Genomic DNA, 23,714 nt, shown 5'->3' with positions numbered 1-23,714 from the left:
GCAATTTGACAATCAGCGTAATATTTCCATTAATTATTTTCCTACCTACCGATGCATTCGCAAACCTTGGGCATTTCATTTAACGCGCATTAGTCCGCATTCGTGCATCCAGTCAGCGGATAATTGTGCTGTAGGCAAATGAAAGGAGAATAAAGGAGATCGAATGTGGCGAACGTTTGTGGATGAAAATTAACAAGTTACCATCTCTATGTGGATGAAAATTAACAAGTAGCAATCTTTATCAAAACTTAAAGGTGTCTTTTGAATGGTACATTCCATATTTTTTGTAATTGAGCACCAAACTTGTGGGAATGTTCGTGCCGGATAAGTTCCAATGCTACTTCATTTCGCCGCCGGCAATTCGTAAGACGACGCAGGCAACAAAATTTCCATCCAATGAAAAAACTCTAGGCTAAAAAGCCCGATCAGACAGGACAAGAGAGCTCTAGGTTCGCTTAGCTTATTCACCAGTTGACACAAGATGTTTGTAGGCGTGGCCAAAATTAACTAAACCTCGGCAGAAAATATCTGAAACACAAATATAGTTGCCTCGCAGACCATACCACTCTCAGGGCCATAGCTATTAACAGGCGACCCGAGGCCCTAACATCGGTAAAAAGTTTGGAATTTATATATTTATTTCAAGTTTCGACAAGTTCGCGTCAGAGGCTGCGCATTTGAAAAAAATAAATCAATACAAAAAAAAGCGTTTTCTTCTGATATTACCTCGGTTAAAATTTTACAGTGCGCCTGTCTACAGTACGCCGGAGAGATTTGAAAACGCAACAATCACTGCTCATTTTGGCAACAATCAGCGGCCATTTTGGATTTGTGTTGAAGGAAAACTCGGGCAGGGAAATTGCATGATTATAGTGACGTCATAGTTTTCGAAAAGCTCCGTTTTCAAAATTTTTCCCCCCACATTAGAACGCAACGGCGGGGTTTTCAGATTCATCCGGTTTGAAGAGCGTTTTAGAAAAGCTCCATTTTTTTGACGGATTATACTGAGTGTGGATGGCAGGCCTAACCGTAGATGTCACGTTGAGTTTTCAAATTTCTCAGGCCTAGAGTGGACGCGCCCAAATCTTGCTTTTCCTGGAGAAAGTCAGCCATTACGAGAAATAAATCAACAATGGCTCTAGTTGGAATCGAACGATGTCTTTACATAGCTAGCTGCTAACAGAGTACTATATCAAACACGAAAGACCGTATATGACCACATTTTCAAACACCGAGCAGAGAGTTGAAACCACGACACGCAGTGGAGTATTTTTGACGAAATTCCGGGTGTTTCGTAACGTGGTCAAACACGGTCTTGAGTGTTTGGTATATCTTGTCAATCGAAACTAACAACTACAAGAAGAAAACGGAGAAATAAAATCTTAAAGATCTATGGTAATAAAGATCAGATATCTGAACACCGTCACGGTGATGATTTCCCTTGTTTAAACGAGATAAATTTTATGAGTTTAAGAAATACAGTTCTAATACCGACAAACAAACTAAACAGATTCAGAGAATCGTGAAGATATTTCGTAGGATATGGATAAAATTAAATCGACGTTGTCCTCGGCCTTGCTGCTGTGGTTGCTGAAACCCCCCAGTACTTCAGTTGTACATACACAGCATTGTTTTGTTTTGCATATCTCGTACCCGGTTTCCACGGTTTACGCGTGAAACGCCTGAGACCATAACCCCCGTTTTGGCGACCAAAACGCTTGCATTTTAAGACTCGGGCTTTCCTACGGAGGCCCGAGTTAAAATTCCAATCATTAAACGACCTTGGTCAATTTTCTTAGAAGCTAAGAATTTTGATGGGTTCGTAAAAGTTGCTACCGGATTCGCAAAATTTTAAGGTAGACTCTAAAGAGTTTCAGACAGTATTATAATGATATGTTCAGTTCTCTGGCCACTAGCAGCTGGATTTTAAAAGGGGGATATTTAGCTGTTGCGAGTTTCTAGTCGAGTACTTGCTTCTATGAGCTCGCTTAGTGAGCCTGTTCCTTCGCAAGGATCACAAAACCGAATGGCGCCTCCGCGTGGAAATTACTGTCAGTCCTATCTGGGTCAAAAGCCCAAGGGTTCATACAACTTGTTACGTATACAACAATTCAGACTCAGCATTCAGACCTATTTTACAACTATTATACGATCCTGAGTTGAATCCTCGACCAAATATGTATACTAGGAAGTACTCTATTATAGGGCACTGAAACCTTGAATTTTCGTTAAAAAATAATAATAAAGCACGACTTATGACAGTGTAAACGGTACATGAAAACGTTCTTTATGGCAAAACCCCTACCCAGAAAAAACCCATCAGATCGCTCAGATTTGCCTCATATTTGGTTTGCTTTGACAGTGAGTTTGCAAAAAAAAAAGCACCACGGCTTAACAAGGATTCGAAGGAAGGAAGATTTTCTAGCAAGATTATCCAAATGTCATTACATCATTCCCAATCAGTTTTGAACATTTATGCAGATTTTGGAGAACATCCGACGACGTTTCGACCATAGATCCCCCAAAAAAATTTTATTCAGAACAAGCTACTAAGATCCTTATTAGACCAATATTAGTAGAGTTTTTTGATTTTGTTGTTTTGATTTTGTTGTTTTTTGTTGTTGCAAGTTTATGGACCAAGCCTTGTGCAAGTTCCATAAACTTGCGAAGACCAAAGACTTCCTAAGATCACCCAAGATCAAAACAATCGCGACGAACGCTTGGAAACCGAATTGAAATCTGAAATGCGGGATCATATTCCAGATGACTCCATACTAGTCTAAGTTAGACCGAAAATCTGTGGGCTTATAGCAGACTTCCTCTTTTCCGGCTAGACACTGAGTTATATAGTTCAGTAAAGCTCAACCAAGGGAGGGAACCGAAAGAAGTCTATTTACAAAAGGCTCGAGAATATGTCAACGGGGAACAGAAAAATGTAACTGCATATTTAATCAATTATACATCCACTGTCTTCTTTTGGAAATGAGAGTCGCGACAGTTGGGGTCGAAGACATTACATTTTGCGTTCCAGTAACCGTTTTTTCCTTCAGTCCTTGTTGTAAAGATCACACCTTTTTTCACATATATCACGATGGTTTAATTTGGTGAAAATAACTAACTTGGTGCCAGCTAACTACACTTTCTTATATAGTATCACCCAGGAGCAACAACGAAGACCGGAATCGTCAGTGCCTAAAAGTTCTAACAGGTTTGTTATCTAGACTCTTGAAGCAACTTATAATGTTTCAAAGCAGTACAGTGAGCCAAATGTTATAAAACTGTGTGACAAAAGAGTCATTCACACGTGCAAGGCAAACCAAAAACACACCAGTTTTAGAAGTTAACTGGTCTGATTTTCATCTCAGCTCGTTTCATGGAGTAGTGATATCCTTTCCAGTGCATCCAGTTGATACCATCAGCATATGATGAGTGTTCACCACCTTGATGATACAGACTATTCAGGTTAGAGTAATGACATTCCCAGTACCACCAGGCTCCTTTGAAGATCACAGCACAGTTTTTACCCCAACAGTCGTTATCCTGATCTTTGGTTGTAAAAGAATAACCACGATGCCTAACAAGAGAATCACCAGCCGATCCTGAAAAGCACACAAAATCATGAATATTGATAATGAAATGGTTTAAAGTTCATACGTTTACACCAGAACACAACATTCTATATTTCGCCACAATTTACATTGACAGATAAAATCAACTAGTTTATAAATTTGTTTTTCTGCTGTGTTTAACAGCGTGTATAGACTGAAATATGTTCGGTTAACGTTTACTAGCAATGCACGAAAAGAGGTCGCAAAATTAGATCCTGGCTGTAGCTTCATAACTTGAAGGATGTACCTGAATATGATCCAAGACTGAGAATGTACTTAGAAGCTTCATCCCCAATTGCAAACATGTCGTATTCGGCAAATCTGGTCTCTCCTTCCCAGTCCTCCAGATCCACTCGAAGCTTAAAAGTATCACTGTTGGTTAGGCGGTGTATCTTGTCCAGTCCCAGCCAAAACTCGCCATTTAGGTTACCGAAGCCTTTCTTATAGTCGGCCCAGTCGCGGTAGAAATCAACAGAACCGTCTATTCTCTTCTGGAACACTGTCCACCCCCCGCCAGCTGTCGTTTGGTCGCAGAAAACATCAAAGGCTCCTGAATCATCAGGGTCTATTGTGTAAACACCACTGCTTGTTTTACCAGCATTGTACAGGTCAGCACAGCTTTTCATAGGAGCTGGAATGGAGATTTGAATTAAAGTGACTGCCTGCCTATGGACGGTAGATAGTGCAGAGTGTTAGGTACATTCCCCACCCGCGCTCAGTCCAAATTTGTAGTGACATCTTTTGTCTGCTTGGGCTTTTCCCCTCGCAGAATATGAAGAGTAAATGAAAGGACAGAAGCAGGGTGAAGGTTTCATGCGTATATTTTTATTCAAGATACACAAAATAATTCATGACAATTAAGACACCAAGCGACTTTGGAGACAAGAACCATAATATTTTCCATTCGGTACCTACTTACTGCATTCGTAAACCTTCGACACTTCATTTAACACGCATGAGTCTGCATTCATGCATCCAGTCAGCGGACAATTGTACTGTGGACAAATGAAAGAAGAATTTAGGAGTAATATGGCGAACGTTTGGGGATGAAAAGTAACAAGTAACTATTCGAGTTCTCTATAGAATTCTGTAAGTCATAAGTAAATCAGATTTCATGATGTATGATTAGCTAGCTTTGGACGGCGAGAAGTCGTTGTGTGGTAAACACATCTGTACTTTTCTCAGGGTTTATATGTTAGATAACACTTAGTTTCGACATGTACAACAACTTGATTGCATATTTCGGGCAAACTACAGTCGTGTACTATATATAATCTGACAATAAAAGAAAATGCAAATGACCCTTACCAATCAACTATCCACAATGCCAAACTGAACAAGATGTTTTAGTAACTCAGCTTAAGACATTCAAACACCTTACTTGTGATTTGAAGGAGAGAGAAAAAGGTTCAGTCCATGTCTTTAAGGATATATGCAAGCCACAACGATGGCAGACCATTCAATATATGCACGTACGTTGTAAACCTTCATTAGTACATTTCTTACAGGTAGCTGTCTTGTGAGGCGTCGTCCACACTACGCCGGAGCAATTTGAAAACGGCTTTCTTACTCTGAAAACGCATTGCATGTTTTCTGTCCACACTACGCCGGAGAAATTTGAAAAGGCAGCAAACACCGTTCCTCTCCGATTTTTGTTGAGGAAAACTCGGGCAAGGAAATGAGATCCTTATCGTAATGTCATCCTTTTTGAAAAGCTCCGTTTTCCTATTTTTTTGCGTCCACACTTAAACTCAAAGCCGGCGTTTCGAAGAGGGTTTTTCAAAAGCTCCGTTTTGTTGGCGGATAAGTGTGGACGGTAGGCCTAACCGAAGAAATAAAGCTGTGTTTTCAAATTTCTTCGCCATAGTGTATTTAACTGTCTTCTGAGGAAACAACAACGTAAGATAACCAAATCTTGCTTTTTTTCTGGAGGACATCAGCCATGACGCGAAACTAATAAACAACAGTTCTGGTTGGAACGGAGCGATGTCTTTACATACCTAGCTGAGGATAGTTCTAATACTGAAATGAGATATTAAACATATTCAGAAAATAGCGAAATTATTTCGTAGAATATAAATTAAATTTAATCGACGTTGTCCTCGGCCTTGCCGCTGTGGTTACTGAACCTCCCCGAAACTTTGTACGCTCAAAGCATCATTTTGTTTTGTATATCATAGCAGCACATTTGTTTTTACCTTCCTGTCGTAAAATTGAGAATAAACTGTTTCTTTGTCATGTACAAACTCCCTTCCTTTGATAGCTTGAGGCGGCATAACTCCTCTGTCGTTCAACTCGCAAATTCCGTCTGTCTCCTCAAAAGTCGAAGCTTTGCGAAAATTTGTTGAAAAGCACCGAGGGTTTCTCTGACACTGCAAAGCACAAGATACCAGACTAGCAGAGTGAAATGTGTTAAAAGTGAAGCCTTTGAGTCGGCGATGATAACGAGTCAGAACAAGCCGGGACAGTGAGTTCTCGTCCGAAGCAATTACTCGAGATGTGAAAATTTTAGACACAAAAACTGCAGAAAGGAAAAATGAAAATTTCATTTTGAAGTCCTGTATTCACTCCATCAAACATCTTGCACTACTTGTGTTTTAATAATGTATGAAGCGTAACTGAAATATGTTTTACTATTGTTATGTTGTGGAAACATACTGTGATGGAAACTCAAATTAATCTTTACTTAAGGTTGCTTAAGCACTTCTCAGAAGGGTTTCAACATACAAGGCTCCAAGCATGGGCAGGTTATCAATAAGGGACGACACAGACAACTTTTTGGATCCAAAGTGATTTTGCAAGATGATGTAATATTACACCCAAGCTGCGTAAAGTAAACGAATAAATGTCCAGTTAAATTCTAGCATTCATTCCTTACAGATATGTAGATTAGGATATCTTTTATAGTGAAGCATAGAAAAAATGAAAATGATTAATTTTTCGATACTATTGTCTACTGATATATTCACATTCATCAAAATTTTTAAGGCTCTATAAACAGGCGGTTGGACGCCGGTTTCTAGTGAAAACGAACTTTGTAAAATCTTTATTGATTTAGAAATCTAATTTTATTAATCGCGCTGCAAAAAATATTTATTTAGATCGAATTGTAATTTTTAATTACACTGATAGAAATGGTAAGCTCTTAACACTATAAACGTGTTTTCTTTTCTTTTCTTTTCCTTTTTTTTTTTTTTTTTTTTTTTTTTTTTTTTGCTTTTAAAGGGACTATTCTGAAGTCTATGTTCTTTAACATTTCTTTTAAAGAGCCTCTGTAGATAGAAAGGTGAGACCCTCCGACAGTGTTCAGTGCCTTCAACGTTGTTGGCATATCATGATCAAAACTTATAATCCATCAATATTTTTGCCCGCCCACGACTGGTCTAAACACGTCACGTGACTGAATATGCCCTCGCCAAAGATGGGGAATATTCGAGTGATATTCCCCAATTTTCAAAACGACGCGCGTTACCAAAAATGTTTGAAGGATAATAAGCACAATAGCCTACATTTGGTGCGAAAATATGTATAAGTAATCGTATGAATGCGAGTGTAATTAAGGATTTACACTTGAAAATCCACTCAAACTGCAGGGGTCTTTAGGCGAGTTCAATTTGAAAGGATTTTCAAATATCACTCGTAGTGTAAATACTTAATTGATTGAGCTTTCATACGATTACTCATTTATATTAAATGTGGCCGGAAAAATCACTGCAGTGCAAATTAAAAGTTAACGATACATGTGCCTCCTCTCACCCAATCACAATGAAGTAGTTTTCTCAGTTATATAATGAATTCGGAAAATTGTCCTTGGAAATCATCTGCTCGTCAAAGCTCACGGAAAACTGTTCGTTTCTCGAACAGATAATGTGTTGAGACAAATATTCGCGCATATTTTGGCACCAAATGGAGGTTATTGTTTATATAACGTAAAGGAACGCATCACAAGGTAGGGTAAGGCGAGGTAACGTAACGTAACGTTAAGTCTGTATAAGAGCCCAGTGGCCCATCAGGCCGGAGCTTCTCCCAGTTTCTGTGGTATGAAACGACTAGGAGTATTTCTACACCCCCCTGGATGAGATGCTGGTCCATCCTTTCATGCACTTTCCAAAATCTTAAATGCTTTAGAAAGTTTTAGTAACAATACTATTTCGTTTTCTTTTTCTTTTAGACCGAACTTTAATTTTTACTGAGTAACACTGGTAAAAAAGCTCTGAACACTATAAACGTGCATTGTTTTTTTAGGCTTTTAGAAGAACTACATACCTCTCGTCTCCACCAGAGCTTTTCAGGAACAATAACTTTAAAATTTACAATTATAGCGGAGCTCCTGCCCGTGGAAGTCGCGCAAGCGGAGCTTCATACCTTAGAGTCTTTGGTAACCAGGGCCCAAAAACTCGGTTGTCACGTGATTGTGCGTACGCTACTTGCACTGCGCCTGCGCGAGCCGATCCCTTCACCTTGAAAAATAAGAGTAGCAGTAAAGAGTAGCACCACAAACATAGGTACGTCTTTGATGTTGGATTCATGTTATTGCTAATTGACAGCTGTCAAAACAAGGTATCCGACCAGTATCACTTGACCATATCGCGGGCTCAGGTTTTTAGCTACTTGAGCTCACGTGTTTTTTGAAGTACTGGTTTTCGATTGGATCGCTCGCTAATGCCAGGTTAACTTACTGTAATCAGGAGCTCCGCGTTTTTCCGCCCCGAAGTTAGTCAATAATCTAGGAAGCTAAGAATTTTCTTAAACGTTTATGCCTCGGGGTCTTTTTTAAAATGCTACTGGATTCTCAAAAACGTAAGGTAGACTCTAAAGAGTTTCAGACAGTCTTATAATGATATGTTCTCTGGCCAGTAGCAGCTAGTTTTAAAAAAAGGGATATTTAGCTGTGGCAAGTTTCTAGTCGAGTACTTGCTTACATCAGCTCGCTTAGTCAACCTCTTCCTTCGCAAGGATAACAATACGAAATGGTGGTTCCGCGCGAAAATTACTGTCAGACCTATCAGGGTCAAAAGTCCAAGGGCTCATACAACTTGTTACGTATACAATAATTCAGACTCTGCATTCAGACCTATTTTACTACTATTAGGCGATGCTGTGTTAAATCCTGGACCAAATATTTATGCTAGGATACAGTTTGTTATACGGCACTCGAACTTTGAATTTTCGAAAACAAAAAAACGAATTATGTCCACGTAAACGGTACATGAAAACGGTCCGAAACGCAAAACTCCTACCAAGAAACAGTGGTGATGAAAAATGATCATATGATGTCCTAGATGATCCCATACTAGTTTAAGTTACACTGATTTGACACTTTTAGGTCAAATCTGAGGGCCTTACTATTTCCGGATAGACACTAAGTTATATCGTTCACTAAAGCTCAACCAAGGGAGGGAACCGAAAGAAGTCTGTTTACAAAACGTTCGTGAGTATATCAACGGGGAACAGCAAAATTTAAGGGCCTGGTGAGTCACAAATACATCCATTGTCTTCTTTTCCGAATGGGTGTCGGGACAGTTGGGTTTGAACACAATTTTACAATAACTGCAGAAACTCTCGTGCGCTCATTGGCTAATTTTCATCGTCAATAAGCGGACAGACCCATGAGATTGTAAGGGATGTTGTTATTTTAAAAAACAAATTGACGTCAGTTTTTCATGCGTCTGTCCTGTTATTGACACTCAATTTCGCCATAACATTGTCAAAGTAGTCTGCGGATCGCCTCGTAGATCCACAGCCACTTTGACAATTGTATGACGAAATTCATTATCCATAACAGGACAGACGCATGAAAATCTGACGTCAAATTTATTAATTACATAAAAAAACCCAGATTATTCTCGTATTTTGATTGGTTCTCGCCTATGATCTATTAGAGGACAGACGCACGATTAACGTCATCATTACAAAGTTTTTCCGTCTGTGTTAGAGATTCTCTTGTTCTGTGTTTTAAAATAGCGGAAACTTTTGAGAATGTAGCTAATATTTTACGTGACTGGGCGAAAGATAAGGTTTCTGTATCGCGTTTCGCTCTCTGACCGCTAATCCACCTGTTCTGCAGGCTAGTACAAAAACGTCTTGTCGAGGCATTGATCAGGTACGAAAAGCAGGAGGAAGAAGAAAAAGCCGTTCTTTTTTTTAAGAAAATGACTCAAAAAATATACTCGAGCAGTCTCAGTCGACCCAATCAACAAAATGTTTATGAGGTTAATTGGTTTAAAAAATTCAACTTTTCTTAGTCTCAAGATAATTGTTGACGCAGATTGATTTCAGGAATGAAACGTTAAAACATCACTTCTTAAAATCAGTTAAAATAAATACATAACCTTGCTTTCCGACGCGAATGTTCCAGTCCGTTTCAGGGCACAGGAGCGAGCAAAGTATAGCACACTACAACTCGCGGCCAATTGTATCGCAGCCATAAGCCAAAAGGTGTCTCCGATACTATACGGTAAGCTGATTTGAGAATCACCAACCACAGAAGTCACAAATTTCCACCGTCTATAACGCTCCTTTCATTCAAAACTCGAATCAAATGGCCTCCAGTGTTGACCGCAACCGCAAGGTTTCCAAGCGTATTTTTTAGCTCCTGCTATATCCAAGGCAACGTTCAAGCTTTTCGGCTCACAGGGTTGCTCTGATGACAAACACTTAACATTCCAGCATTTTCTTTCAAGATTTGGAGATTTCGCAGTTCGGCGCCCGTCTGTTCAGTAATAGATCACAGAAGACATCAAAATGTGGTAAGAACATCAGTGACACACTCGGCTATCGCCTCTTATGTCACGTTTTTGTTCTCGCCACATTTTGACGTTATCAGTGATCTATTACTGAACAGACGCACGGCAACATGGAATTCATTGCGCTTGAATAACCTTTTTCTTTCAGTACTTGTAAAAATCACACCTTTTTCACATATATCATGATGATTTAATTTGTTATTTGTTGTGAGTTCGATTGTTAGCGATTGCCGATGGTAATCGACAACGATTGATTCATCGATTGGTATTGATCGGTATCGATAGTTGTCAGAAATTTTTTTTGTCCTTTTACAAGTTACGCTGATAAAGTAACTTACAAAATCTCTCTGTAATGGTTTTATTGAGTCATTTGACCTTCATAATAAGCGCATCTTTAACATTCATCAACAAAATAACGGGAACAGAAACAACTAATAACAGAAACATCTTGGGCTTTACATCCTACTTTGTTAGTCTACGACACCGGAAAGAGCTCAGGCAAGAGTTGCAGTGTAAAACCCTCCAGTCTCATTGTCCGGGAAAAAAAATGATAGATGGTTAAATAGTTATTGTTGATTTGTTCAGTCGATATTGCTGAAGAATACATTATCGATTGACCAGGCCTGGATTATCAACGAAGACTGACGGGAATCGTCAGTGCTTAAAAGCTCTAATAGGTTTGTTCATATTTCAAGGCACTATAATGAATCGATGGTTATTAAACTGTGTGAGAATAGAGTCGTTTATAATGTGCAAGGCAAACCAAGAACACGCCAGTTTTAGAAGTTGACTGGTCTGATTTTCATCTCAGCTCGTTTCATGGAGTACTTATGTCCTTTCCAGTGCTTCCAGTTGATACCATCAGCATGTGATGAGTGTGGTCCGCCTTCATGATAAAGGCTATTCAGATTGGAGTCATGACATCTCGTGTACCACCAGGCTCCTTTGTAGGACACAGCACAATTTGAACCAAAGCTGTCGTTGTCCTGATCTTTGGTGGTAAAGGGATAACCCCGATGCCTGGCAAGAGAATCACCAGCCGATCCTGAAAAGGGGGCAAAATAACAAAAATACGTGATGAAATGTTTAAAAGTCTAAACGGTTTACACCATAATATAACATAAAATAACATACTATATTTCCTCACAATTCACATTTACATATAAAATTTGCAAGTGTATCAATTAATTAGATCCTGGCTGTAGCTTCATAACTTGTATGATGTACCTGAATATGAGCCAAGACTCAGACGGTACTTAGAAGCTTCATCCCCAATTGCAAACTTGTCGTACTTGGCGAATCTGGTCTCTCCTTCCCAGTCCTTTAGATCCACTCGAAGCTTGAAAGTATCACTGTTGGTCAAGCGATGTATCTTGTTCAAACCCAGCCAAAACTCGCCATTCAGGTTACCGAAGCCTTTTTTATAGTCGGCCCAGTCGCGGTAGAAATCAACAGAACCGTCTATCCTCTTCTGGAGCACTGTCCACCCTCCACCGGCTGTTGTTTGCTCGCAGAAAACATCAAAGGCTCCTGAACCATCAGGGTCTATTGTATAAACACCACTGCTTGTTTTACCAGCATTGTACAGGTCAGCACAGCTTTTCATAGGAGCTGGAATGGAGATTTGAATTAAAGTGCCTGCCTGCCTATGGACGGTAGATAGTGTACATTGCTATGTACATTTCCCACCCGCGCTAAGTCCAAATTTGTATTGACATCGTTTGTCATTTGAGCTTTTTCCCTTGCAGAATATGAACAGAAAATGCACGGAAAAAAGCAGGGTGTAGGCTTCATGCGTATATTTTCATTCAAGATACCAAAATAATTCATGAGAATCAAAACACCGGGTGGCCCTGGAGAGGAGAATCATAATATTTTCCATTCGGTAGCTACTTACTGCATTCGTAAACCTTCGACACTTCATTTAACACGCATGAGTCTGCATTGATGCATCCAGTCAGCGGACAATTGTACTGCGGACAAATGAAAGAAGAATTTAGGAGTAATATGGCGAACCTTTGGTGACGAAAGAAGTCACTATTCCAGTTGTCTATAGAATTCTACAAGACCTTCTGTATACAGGACAAGCAGTGTGAGCACTGATGCGCTGAATAAGATAAAGAAGAAATCTTGATCAAGAAGGTAAAGTTGTTCTCCAAAAGCCCTTAAATGGTAAATTTCATATTTTTTGAAATTGAACGGTAAACTTGTGAGAGGCGGTGCATTATGAAAAAAATAAATTAATATAAAAAGAAGCGTTTTATTCTGACATTACCCCGATAAGAATTTTAGTCTGGCAACGGCCGTAACGATGACGAAATTGTGACTTTTGCGACTAAATTGCGCTTATTTTGTGCCATTTTAGTTTGATCAACTTTAATTTCTTTGGCTAATCAACCTGAATTGTAAATCAGATTTCGTGATGTATGATTAGGTAGCTTTGGACGGGAAGTCGTTGTATGGTAAATGCATCTGTACTTTTTCAGGCTTTAATAGTAGATAACACCCAGTATCGACATGTACAACAACTTGATTGCATATATCGGGCAAACTACAAGTACTATATTAATCTGACAATAAAAGAAGATGCAAATGACCTTTATCAATCAAGTATCCACTATGTCATACTGAACAGGTTTCTCAGTTCAGCAACTCAGCTTAGAACATTCAAATACCTTAATCGCGATTTGAAGGAAAAAGAAAAATGTTCAGTCGATGTCTTTAAAGGATATACGCAAACAATAACGATGGCAAACCGTGCACGTGCGTTGTAAACCTTCCTTGGTACATTTCTTTCGTGTAGCTGTCTTGTGAGGTCTCGTCCACATTACGATGGAGAAATTTGAAAACGAAGGTTTTACTCTGAAAACGCATAAATTGTTTTTCGTCCAGAATAGCCGGAGAAATTTGAAAAAGCAACAGTAACCGATTTTTTTTTTTTTTTTTTTTTTTTTTTTTTTGAGGAAAACTCCGGTAGGAAAACACATGATTATCGTGATGTCATTGTTTCGAAAAGCTCTGTTTTCCAATTTTTTTTTCGTCCACACTTAAACTCAAAGGCGGAGTTTCGAACAGAAGAACGCTTTCCAAAAGCTCTGTTTTCACGACGGAAGTCGCCTAAAATCGCCTTAAATCGCTTAAAGTCGCAGTGTTTTTTCTTCCAATTTTGCTTAATTGTCCTCGGCCTTGCCGCTGTGGTTGCGGAAACTCGCCAATACTTTGTAAGCACAAAGCATCGTTTTGTTTTGCACATCATAGCAGCACAATTGTCTTACCTTCCTGTCGTAAAATTGAGAATAAACTGTTTCTTCGTCATGTACAAGCTCCGCTCTTCCTTTGATAGCTTGAGGCAGCATAACTCCTCTGTCGTTCAACTCACAAATTCCGTCTGTTTCCTCAAGAGTCGAATTTACGCGAAAATTTGTTGAAACGCACCGAGGGTTTCTCTGACACTGCAAAGCACAAGATACCAGACCAGCAGAGTGAAATGTGTTAAAAGTGAAGCCTTTGAGTCGGCGATGATAACGAGTCAGAACAAGTCGGGACAGCGAGTTCTCGTCCAAAGCGATTACTCGAGATGTTAAAATTCTATACACAAAAACTGACGCAAGGAAAAGAGGAAGTTTCATTTTGAAGCCCATCAAACGCGTTGCACCACATCTGTTTTAATAATGTATGAAGCGTAACAGAAATATTTTTTACTTAGCGTACTGTGTCCGAAACTCAAATGAAACTAAGGAGATAATTTTGTTTTTAGCACTTCTCTCGAGGGTTTGAACATAGCAAGCTTCTAGAATGAAAAGCAGGTTGTCACTAAGGGACGAGACAGACAACTTTTTGATCCAAAGTAATTTTGCAAAATGATGTGATATTACACCAAAGCTGCGTAAAGCAAACGAAACAAATTTTAGACACAAAAACTGCAGCAAGGCAAAAAGAAACTTTCATTTTGAAATCTTGTATTCACTTCATCAAACGCGTTGCACTCTGACATGTGTTTTAATAATGTATGAAACGCAACTGAAATATTTTTTTACTATTGTTATATTGTGTAAACATACTGTGACTGAAAATCAAATTAAACTTTTCTTAAGGTTGCTTAAGTACTTCTCAGTAGGGTTTCACCATGGTAGGAAAAAGAAAAGCATGTTATCAGTAGGGGGGGGGGGGGGAGAGACGTAAACAGACAACGTTTTTTATCCAAAGATGCTGCAAATTTGCACCCAGCTGCGGGAGGAAAATTAAACGTATATATTTCCATTTTGAATTCTCATATTCACTCCTTAGAGACGTGTAGATTTGGATATATTTTGTAGTAAAGCATTAAAAAAATGAAAAATGTTTTTTCTTTAGTACTATTGTCTGTTGATATATTGGCATTCATCAAAATGTTTAAAGTTGTATATGCGCGCGTTGTCAGATGAATCAAGTTAAACTTTAGCACTTTGTTTCACGTTAATTGGACTCAAGTTTTTAGTACAACAAACTTTGTAAAATCATAATTAACTTAGAAATCAAGTTTTAGTAATCATACTGCAAAAACGTAATTTCATTGCTAGCTTAGATCAAATTGTCATTTTTTTTTTTTGGTTTCAATGAAAGAAATAGTAAACTTTGGACACAGTAAAAGAGGTCCCATTTTCATCTTGAGCCAGTTTGCCACGTATTAAAGGAAAAAAATAGTTCTTTTTGTATGCTGAGATCAATAGAACTGCGACGAATACTTGGAAACCAAATTATAATTCGACTTACGGAATGCAGTGTTATATGATTCCATACTAATCTGAGTCACACTAAGTTCAACTGTTTGCCAAACCTAGCTATGGGCCGCTTTGGCCCTAGAGCAGATTTCATATTTTCTCTTCCTGAAGTGCAAGGTTTGTTAAAATAGACACTGAGTTATATCTCTATAGCTCAACTAACACTAGAAACTAAATGAAAACTGAAAGAAAATCAGCAATTTTATATAAACCACTGTTGTGTGCTATCCTCAATAACTAAAGTTTATTATTATCATTATCATCATCATCATCATCATAATCATTATTATTATTATTATTATTATTATTATTATCAATGGTAATAGGACTGAGAGGAGTCCAATTCCATCTGTAATCATACGAGTGATTAACAAAATCGGACGACCGCGAAGCGGGAGTCCGATTTGCTAATCACGAGTATGATTACAGACGGAATTGGACGACCCGATGTCCTGTTACCAATTTTCATAACCATTACAATTTCTCACAATTTGAAAAAAAGCTTTTAATAGTCATTTTTAAATATCATAATTAAGAATATGGGAATAGCTTGCAAAATGGCCGTTAAGTTTCTTTCAAAACAGTCTTACTTACTTAGTTAATCCTCTTCGTTCCTAAGTGGAACATAGGTCCTCAACTAGCGCGCGCCACCTAACCCTATTTTGTGCAGTGCCTTTTGCCTCATTCCACGTAACATGCTTCGCCGCCAACTCTGCCATTCTCGTGCGTCTCCAGCTGTTTTGGGGTCTCCCTCTCTTTCGCTTCCCCTGTGGGTTCCACTCTAGTGCCCTCTTGACTACGTGTCCATCTGGTTTCCTCAGTGTGTGGCCGATCCAGCCCCAAGCTCTCTGTCTTATCTCTTCCTCTATCGGTCGTTGCCCTGTTTGACTCCAAAGGTCCTTGTTGCTGATTTTTCTAGGCCACCAAATCCGCAAGATGTTCCTCAGGCTCGTATTGATAAACACTTGCAACTTCTGCTCCAATCCCTTGGTCAGTCTCCAAGTTTCAGAACCATACAAGAGCACCGCCTTCACATTTGTCCCAAAGACTCTCAGCGTGGTCTTGGTTGTTAGTGCCGTGGATCGCCATATTGGTCTCAGCATCGCAAATGCCTGACTTGCCTTTCCAATTCGTGTCTGAATGTCCTCGTCAGTGCCTCCCTTCTTGCTTACAATGCTCCCAAGGTATGTGAACTCATCCACTTCCTCAACCCGCTTCCCAGCTACCGACACAACATCACCACGTTTGGTACCAATACGCATCAGCTTTGTCTTGGTGGCATTGATCTTCAGGCCTACCTTCGCACTTTGTACCTCCAAGGCTCGTGTCTTATCCCTCATATCCTGTATTCTGTGCGACAGTAGGGCCAGATCATCGGCAAAGTCAAGATCTTCTAATGATGTCGTAAAGGTCCACTGAATACCTCTTTTCCTGTCAAAGGCTGTCCTCGTCACCCAATCCAGGGCGACCAGAAACAGCAAGGGAGATAGCAGGCAGCCTTGTCTTACCCCGGTCCTCATATCCAATGGTTGAGTCTTCTGTCCATTGTGTACCACCTGTGCGGAGAAACCCTCATAGAGAACTCTGATGATGGTGACTATCTTGTCAGGCAACCCGTAGTGCCGCAACAACCTCCACAAAACATCTCTACTGATACTATCGAAGGCCTTCTCAAAATCGATAAAGTTGATGTACAAGGAGGACTGCCACTCGATACTCTGTTCTATAATAATCCGCAGTGTTGCTATTTGATCCGTGCAGCTTCGACCTGCTCGAAAGCCCGCCTGTTCCTCTCTCAGCTTTTCGTCCAACGCAATCTTGATGCGCTCCAGGATCACTCTGCAAAACACCTTACTTGCCATGTTCAGCAACATAATGCCACGCCAGTTTTTACAGTAGCTCAAATCACCTTTCTTGGGCAGCTTGATTAGCAGACCTTTTCTCCACTCCTCTGGTATCTTCTCCTCATTCCATATCCTGTTGCAGAGGCCCAGAAGAACCTCCTCTGATGTGTCCCCTCCCGCCTTAATTGCCTCTGGTGGAATATTGTCACATCCTGCAGCCTTCCCGTTTTTTAACTTCTTTATAGCATTCTTGATTTCAATACGTGTAACGTGACCTGTCCTGATGTTAAGCTCGTCATTTGGCTCCACCTCTGGCGGGTTGATCGGCTCCTCATGGTTAAGCACTGTTTGAAAGTGCTCCCTCCACCGGTGCATCTCCTCCTCTGCTGTCCTGAGCAACACGCCTGCCTCATTTCTCACTGGCTTACAAGTATTCTGGATCCTCCCACTTAGCTCTCTAGTGATCTCGTACAAAGTCCTTGCATCACCTCTCTTTCCAGCCTCCTCAGCTCTCTCAGCTTCTGCTTCCACATACGCCCTCTTGTCTCTCCTACACCTCCTCTTCACCTCCCTATTTAACTCTTGATATCTTTTACTTGCCTCTCTCTTCTGGTTTCTTGTTCTGGCCATGTTTATGGTGTTTTTTGCCACCTTTCGCTGCTCGATTAACTCCCAAGTCTCCTTGCTGATCCACTCCTTCCTGTTTGCCTTTGCCCTACCCAGCACCTGCTCGCAGGTCTCCACATAACCTTGTTCAATCTGCCTCCATTCATTCATTCATTCAAAACAGTCACTGGAAACTAAACCTTCACAAATTTACTAAGTCAGTCTCTAATGAATTGGCAGCTATAGTGACTGTAATCAATGTTGTGATTGGTGGATTTAGTGGAGAGGACTTTTAAAATGATTGGCTAATGTAACTGTCCGATTAAAGGTGTCCGATTACACCCAACTGTCCGATTACGCAGTCCGATTACAACTTTGCAGATTAATTAGAGCAAAATACACCAGTTTATGCACCAATCACATTTGAGGAAATTGTAATTGTCATGATTAGTAGTAGCAGTATAGGTAATCATACGGTTTCGAGTTCAGTTTGGAATTAATTTGCACGAGTAATGAAGTGTTTCAAAAAGCTGAAATTCACACGAGCCGCTTCGGACAGACCTGCTTCGTTTCATCAGAGGATTTTAATTCGTCGTTAAGTTCAGCCTTGTTGAGGCTGGAGATTACGGTCTTGACGTTGCTCATACAGCTATAGCTCAGTTTTAGAGTGTTCCAGTTAAAGATTTTATGGAGTGGATTCCCCATAGGAAAGTGTTGGTCGACGAGTGAAAGAAAGCTTTTCCCGTCTTTCGTTTCTACATTTTTGCTCTATGGTGGACTGAACCACGTTGTGTTTCTTTGACGGTTTCTGCGGTTTGTTCGCGGTGCATCAGGGGTTGTTTCTTGGTAGGACACTTTGTAATTGTCACAATTACAATTACAAACTGTCCTACAAAGATTACAATGAAAACTGTAAATTTAAGAACGTAATTTATTTGATCACTTGTATGTAATATCCAGTACGTAGGATCCACAACTAACGAGTTTAAAGTCCGATTTCGGAACCACAAATCAGCCATGAACACAAAGAAGAACACTTGAGAGGTTGCGATACACTTTAACTAAGAAATGCATGTCTTGTCTGATTTTTATTTCGTCATCATTGAACAAATTTGCCGTTTTAGTGATCACAATAACATCGACGATCGCCTGCTAACAAGAGTAGCTTTCTGGAGTGCACAACTTTGCACCCTTCAACTTCACGGTTTGAATAAAAGATCAGAGTTTAACGCTAGGAATAGAATAAGATACAATTAACACGTCATTTTTATCACCCACAAGTGTTCTTCTCCTTCAGTCGTCAGAGAGGTTTTTAGCTTTTTATTCCCTAAGATAATTCATAAGATCCATCGTTCAAAGGCTCAATCAAGGATTTTGTTACAGGGTTGAGAGTAAAGCACACAATACTGGAGTTCAGGGGCCGATAATTGGGATTTTGTTATTAACCATTCAAAGGCCTTTCTTTTCGGATCCTGTTACGAAGAATGGTATTGTGAGCTAGAAAACGCCTTTGTTCAAGGGCTTTGATTTTCCCCTCGCTTATCTTTTTTTTTAAATCAGAATGGCGGCAATTTGTGGAAATTCAGAGGACGTTTTAACCGACTGGGCAAAGGATGATATAGAAGAAAGTCTCGCCCAGGCAGTGACTTTGTACGAGAAACAAGAGGAACCAAAGACGCGTTTCTTTGTGGAAGATAACCTCCAAAATATACTTGAGCAGTCGCAGTCCAACGCGACTAAAACAAACACAAAATGGGTCGCTTGATTACGTCTTGTTGCGAAACTACCATTGAAAGATTATCTGCCCTTACTGAATTCTACCTGAAGCAGTTAGCGCAAAAGTTACCATCATTCGTCAAGGATACCACAGATCTCATCAACGAAATCCAAAATCTTAACAGGGAAAAGGGTCCCTTGCCCACTAGGAGTTTGCTAATCTTCTGGGACGTCGTTGCGATGTTTCCCAATATAGACAATAATCTAGGCATTTCAGCCGTTAGAATGGCACTACATTCGAGATCGATAAATTTTCATCTACTGACTGCATAACTGAAGTAGTAGAGATTTGTCTTCAGACTAACAATTGCCAATTTGCCAATTGTAATTTTATTCAGAAACATGAAATGGCTATGGGTCCCAAGAATGCATGTAGTTATGCTGATCTGGCCATGGGAATCATTGATGAAAAAGCTAGATTTGGCGGTGCAATTAGACCTATGTTGTGGTGGCGATATAGGGATGACATTTTCGATCTTTGGACTCACGATGTACCTAAATTACTGGAATTTACCGAGTACATCAATTCTCTATATCCCACTATCAAGTTTGAGCTCCGAGTGTAGCTTAAACATGTTGGACCTTACTTTGCACCTCCAGGACGGCCTCATTTACACCGATATCTATATGCTAAGCCCATAGGTAGTCACCTGCATTTGCCTTTTTCAAGTTCGCATTCCTTTCATTGTAACCGAGCCATTCCCTATGGGGTAGCGTTGCGAATAAAGCGTAATTGTTCCACAGAGGAATCTTTAGTCAAAAGGAGCGAAGAGTACAAAGCATATCTTAAGATGCAAGATTACAACGCTGTTTTAGTTGATGCACAATTTGAGAAAGCTTTTAACATAGAGAGATCCGAACTCCTCAAGAAAAGAATCAAGCCCAACAAAAAAGTGCTACCGTTAGTGCCTGACTATAATCCTCAACTTCCACATATCCAAAAGATGATCAAAAAACACGCTCATTTACTTCGGTCTTCACCGGAATTAGCAGAGATATTTCCACGTAAATCGATCTTTCCTGCTTATCGCAGAACTAAAAACTTAAATTAAATTTAGGGTAAAACTTTGCTCACTACTAACTTGCGCTTTGTTCTCCACAACAGCATATAAGACCAGCGAACTCAGGATCCACTTTGCTTCTCCATGCACCGTGACGTAAAGAATAGAATTTTCACGGGAAAATATAGCCTTAATAATGGTAAGGATTTGGCGAGTTCGAAATGTTTACCCGTAGATACCAATTTTAACTACACTGGATATTGATAACAGTGTAAAAGACCATCAGAAAAATGTCTTTCTGTGGAAATAAACTGCCGCACTTTTGAAAAACGACTCGCTGAAAATGGCTAAAATTTGGTTCACGCCGATTAACGATTCGGCGGTGATATTTGGTACCTCGTGAAAACCGTAGAATTAATACGGAAGACTTCAAATATATCTCAGTCAACTAATAAGGGGACAAATACTATCGCGCGAAAATAGAAGTTTCTGGAATTTGTGCGAAGTATCTTCTAGGCTCACCTAAAGTTGCCCGAAATTTTGGCCATTTTAGACCGCTTGCATGAGAGGCCAAAATCATGATGTGGTGATGTCTCGAAGAAAAACGAACGCCTACCTCGGTAAATATTATAGTTGTTAATCTTTTCGGATAGCTTTTATACTGTGAAAAGATGAAGGTAAACGGCCGACCTCGATGTTTTGGTCCTACCCGGTTTTCTCTGAGAATGACACTTAATAAATCAATCAATCAATTAAAAACTTTATTACCGTTTCTTGCCTTCTAGCCAGCCATCAGGCCTACTATTAATCAGGAACAACACATAAATGAGTTAATAAGAGAGAAATACAAGACGTAAAAATACCAAAAGATCTCAAATGTAAAATCCATTCTGGACAATTTAAGTCTGTTTTTTAATTACGTGGAGAGACACAGATGAAACATTACAGGAAAAAATAAAGAACCTAAGTGGCCAAGTATAGTTATGCTTTAGAGATTTTTGTAATACATCGAAAGCAGAACGTTATTATGTCTGTCGAAAGTTTCTAGTTGAACTCGAAAGTTCTTGCATGCGGTCTAACTCACGCGGTCAGTTACCTGCTCAGTGCTTCTTTTAATAGGTTTAAGTGCACAATTTCAAATCTATACCATCATTTTTAGCTCTCTGTATAAATTATGTGAATATGTCATTTTACTTATGAAGTTGCATTGGAGTGTTCCGCGAGTGGAACGTTTCAAATTTGGTTACGTCAAAGATTTTGAAAGTGAAGAATGATCATCGCAGTAAATTTTCCAATTTAAGCAATTGGAAAGTAGAAGCCTGAAAAAATCAGGGCTTCTTCTTTCCAATTGCTTAAATTGGAAAATTTACTGCGATGATCATTGTTCACTTTCATCTACAACCGCAGTTCATATATGAATAATTTCATATAAACTTCACGTCAAAGATTTTCTTCGACAAAAACACACTGGCATCGTCTTTTGATGAAGAAAACGAAGTAAAACGCATTTGCAAGAAACCTTCAGAAATAAAATAACGAGTCGCTATACACACTGACGCTGAAGAAGTTGGTTTTGATTCTGTCAGTAATTACATTAGAACTAACAGATAATGGTTGAGTTGATAACGACTGCTGTTAAGAAGCTCTTACATCGACACAAACCAGACAGCACTACATGGGACGGATTTATTTTTATTTTATTTTCAAACACGGACTAAAAGCAAAGTAGAACTGATCGAAAATCTATCTTAAGCTTGTGCCGAACCTCTTTATTTCTAAAACTTTGGTAAAGGCCATTGACGGCTCGTGCTTTAATTTTAATTTAGTTATTTAAACGCACGTTAAGTAGCCTTTTAAATGTTCAAACAGTCAGGAAAAGTTGACAAATCATCACCTAGCGGTTAAAGAATATGGAAAGAAAACACTTTTTGTGGAGTTACTGAAGAAGAAAAACTTCCTGTTTAGCTACTCCCGGCCCGGCTCACTTCTTTTCCCGCTAATTTTGGACGCCTCTGAACAGCTGTGGAAACACTCAGCTCTGGTTCCTGTTTTCACAATCTTGTTGTCGATCTAAGCTAAATTTATTTTAAGCAACCTTTTAGATAAACAAACACTCGTGAGAATGCGAAAAGAAGGAACAGCTATGGAAATCTTCATATGTTGATAATTAAAGACTATAACACGCTTTTGCTTATGTCCTTAATAACTTGCCTAAATGATTGTCCCGATGAAAGCTAATGCGTTTTCAAAATAACGTCGGGCTTAAGAGAGAAAATTACTGTTTCGAGGCATGTATGGTTCAGTAAACTGATTGCCAAGGACGTTTTAGTTCCTATATATAGCCATTGACTGAGTTGGTTCTGACAAAAATGAAGTGGGCAGAACTAGCCAAAGATTACGAAAATGCAAATTTCTAATCGCATACAAACAAAACAAAACTTGACCGGATTGCCTTCTCGAGCTTGACTTCTTCATCTCCTAAAGAACAACGAGTCAAACAGCTGTGGTAACAGCCGTTTGACGGATAGCGTTTCTACTATCTTTGTTGCGAATTTTCGAGTTTTGTTAATTAAGGTAATTTTAATAAGCAACCTTTTAGATACATAAACATTCATGAGAACGAAAGAGGAAGCGACAGCTATGGAAACCCTCGTATATTGTTACCGCACACAATTGTACATGTGCTCGCGAAAAGATTACCTCGACAGAAACAACCATGCCAATGCCTTCTCAAAAGAAGATCATAGTAAAACCTGCTGCAAAACTGGCTTGATCACACGCTATACTTGCTACTTTACCTGCTACACAACAATAGTTTTAAAAGTCCCTCGTGTCAACAACAAACCAAAGTGAGAATTGAGTAGTGATTGGTTGACCAACCTAAAACTACTCCTTTTAGTGATGCAATACAGTGAACAAAATGTTCTATTTTCAAATTTCATTTTCAAAAATTTTAAAAAATTATTTTGTTTTGCTTCAGCAAGAGAATTTGCAAACGGAGGCCGTCTACATCCCCTCCTCATAAAAGTCATAAAATCATAGAATTTAACTGACTTATCTACTTTTTTGCTGATTACATACTAAATCCATTTTTTCAGTTTACTGACTAAATGGCCTTTTTAGCTGTTTACTTACTAGAGCTATACCCCAATGACACACTCTTAATAGGATGACTCAGGTCCGAAACGTAGAATGGAATGGACTGATGGTTAGTGCGCTTGACGTCGTCAGATCGAGTGGTCCGGATTCGAGCCATGGCCGAGGTCATTATGTGTCAAGACACTTGGCTCAAACGCATTCCCTTTTTATCTAGACAGGATTAGGCGCGAAGCGACTCGGTGGAAACCAGAACCAATTAAACGTCAATGTTATC

At 39.4% G+C, this 23,714-nt stretch overlaps 2 protein-coding genes across 2 annotated transcripts in view; both read right to left on the bottom strand.

The window, feature by feature from the left end:
- Positions 1 to 2,752: 2,752 nt before the first annotated feature.
- LOC145479269 (ryncolin-1-like) lies at positions 2,753 to 4,966 on the bottom strand. Its single transcript, XM_081457584.1, has 3 exons — positions 4,528 to 4,966; positions 3,856 to 4,239; positions 2,753 to 3,599 (listed from the first exon to the last, which is right to left on the bottom strand). The coding sequence occupies exons 1-3, from the start codon at positions 4,577 to 4,579 to the stop codon at positions 3,334 to 3,336; spliced, it is 702 nt and encodes a 233-aa protein (XP_081313710.1). The 5' UTR covers positions 4,580 to 4,966; the 3' UTR covers positions 2,753 to 3,333.
- A 5,628-nt stretch (positions 4,967 to 10,594) lies between these two features.
- The window catches only part of LOC145479242 (ryncolin-1-like), a 67,620-nt gene continuing 54,500 nt past the window's right edge, over positions 10,595 to 23,714 (bottom strand). The window contains exons 2-5 of the mRNA XM_081457552.1: positions 13,630 to 13,806; positions 12,252 to 12,327; positions 11,582 to 11,965; positions 10,595 to 11,399 (exon numbers count right to left, since the gene is read on the bottom strand). Of these exons, the coding sequence (XP_081313678.1) occupies positions 11,134 to 11,399; positions 11,582 to 11,965; positions 12,252 to 12,327; positions 13,630 to 13,710 (807 nt within the window). The 5' untranslated portion in view covers positions 13,711 to 13,806 and the 3' untranslated portion in view covers positions 10,595 to 11,133. The remainder of the gene's footprint in view (positions 11,400 to 11,581; positions 11,966 to 12,251; positions 12,328 to 13,629; positions 13,807 to 23,714) is intronic.

Source organism: Orbicella franksi, chromosome 2 (genome assembly GCF_964199315.1).
Source record: "Orbicella franksi chromosome 2, jaOrbFran1.1, whole genome shotgun sequence".
Lineage (NCBI taxonomy): Eukaryota > Metazoa > Cnidaria > Anthozoa > Scleractinia > Merulinidae > Orbicella > Orbicella franksi.
This window is presented reverse-complemented; position numbering and strand designations above follow the sequence as displayed.

What these genes read in the sequence shown, in the direction of transcription:
- LOC145479269 (XM_081457584.1), bottom strand. Translation starts at nt 4,579, where the DNA reads ATGAATGCAGACTCATGCGTGTTAAATGAAGTGTCGAAGGTTTACGAA. An exon ending in GTCGAAGGTTTACGAATGCA is followed by an intron (nt 4,240 to 4,527) that starts GTAAGTAGGTAC and finishes TCTCCATTCCAG; the next exon opens with CTCCTATGAAAAGCTGTGCT. An exon ending in CAGTCTTGGATCATATTCAG is followed by an intron (nt 3,600 to 3,855) that starts GTACATCCTTCA and finishes TGTGCTTTTCAG; the next exon opens with GATCGGCTGGTGATTCTCTT.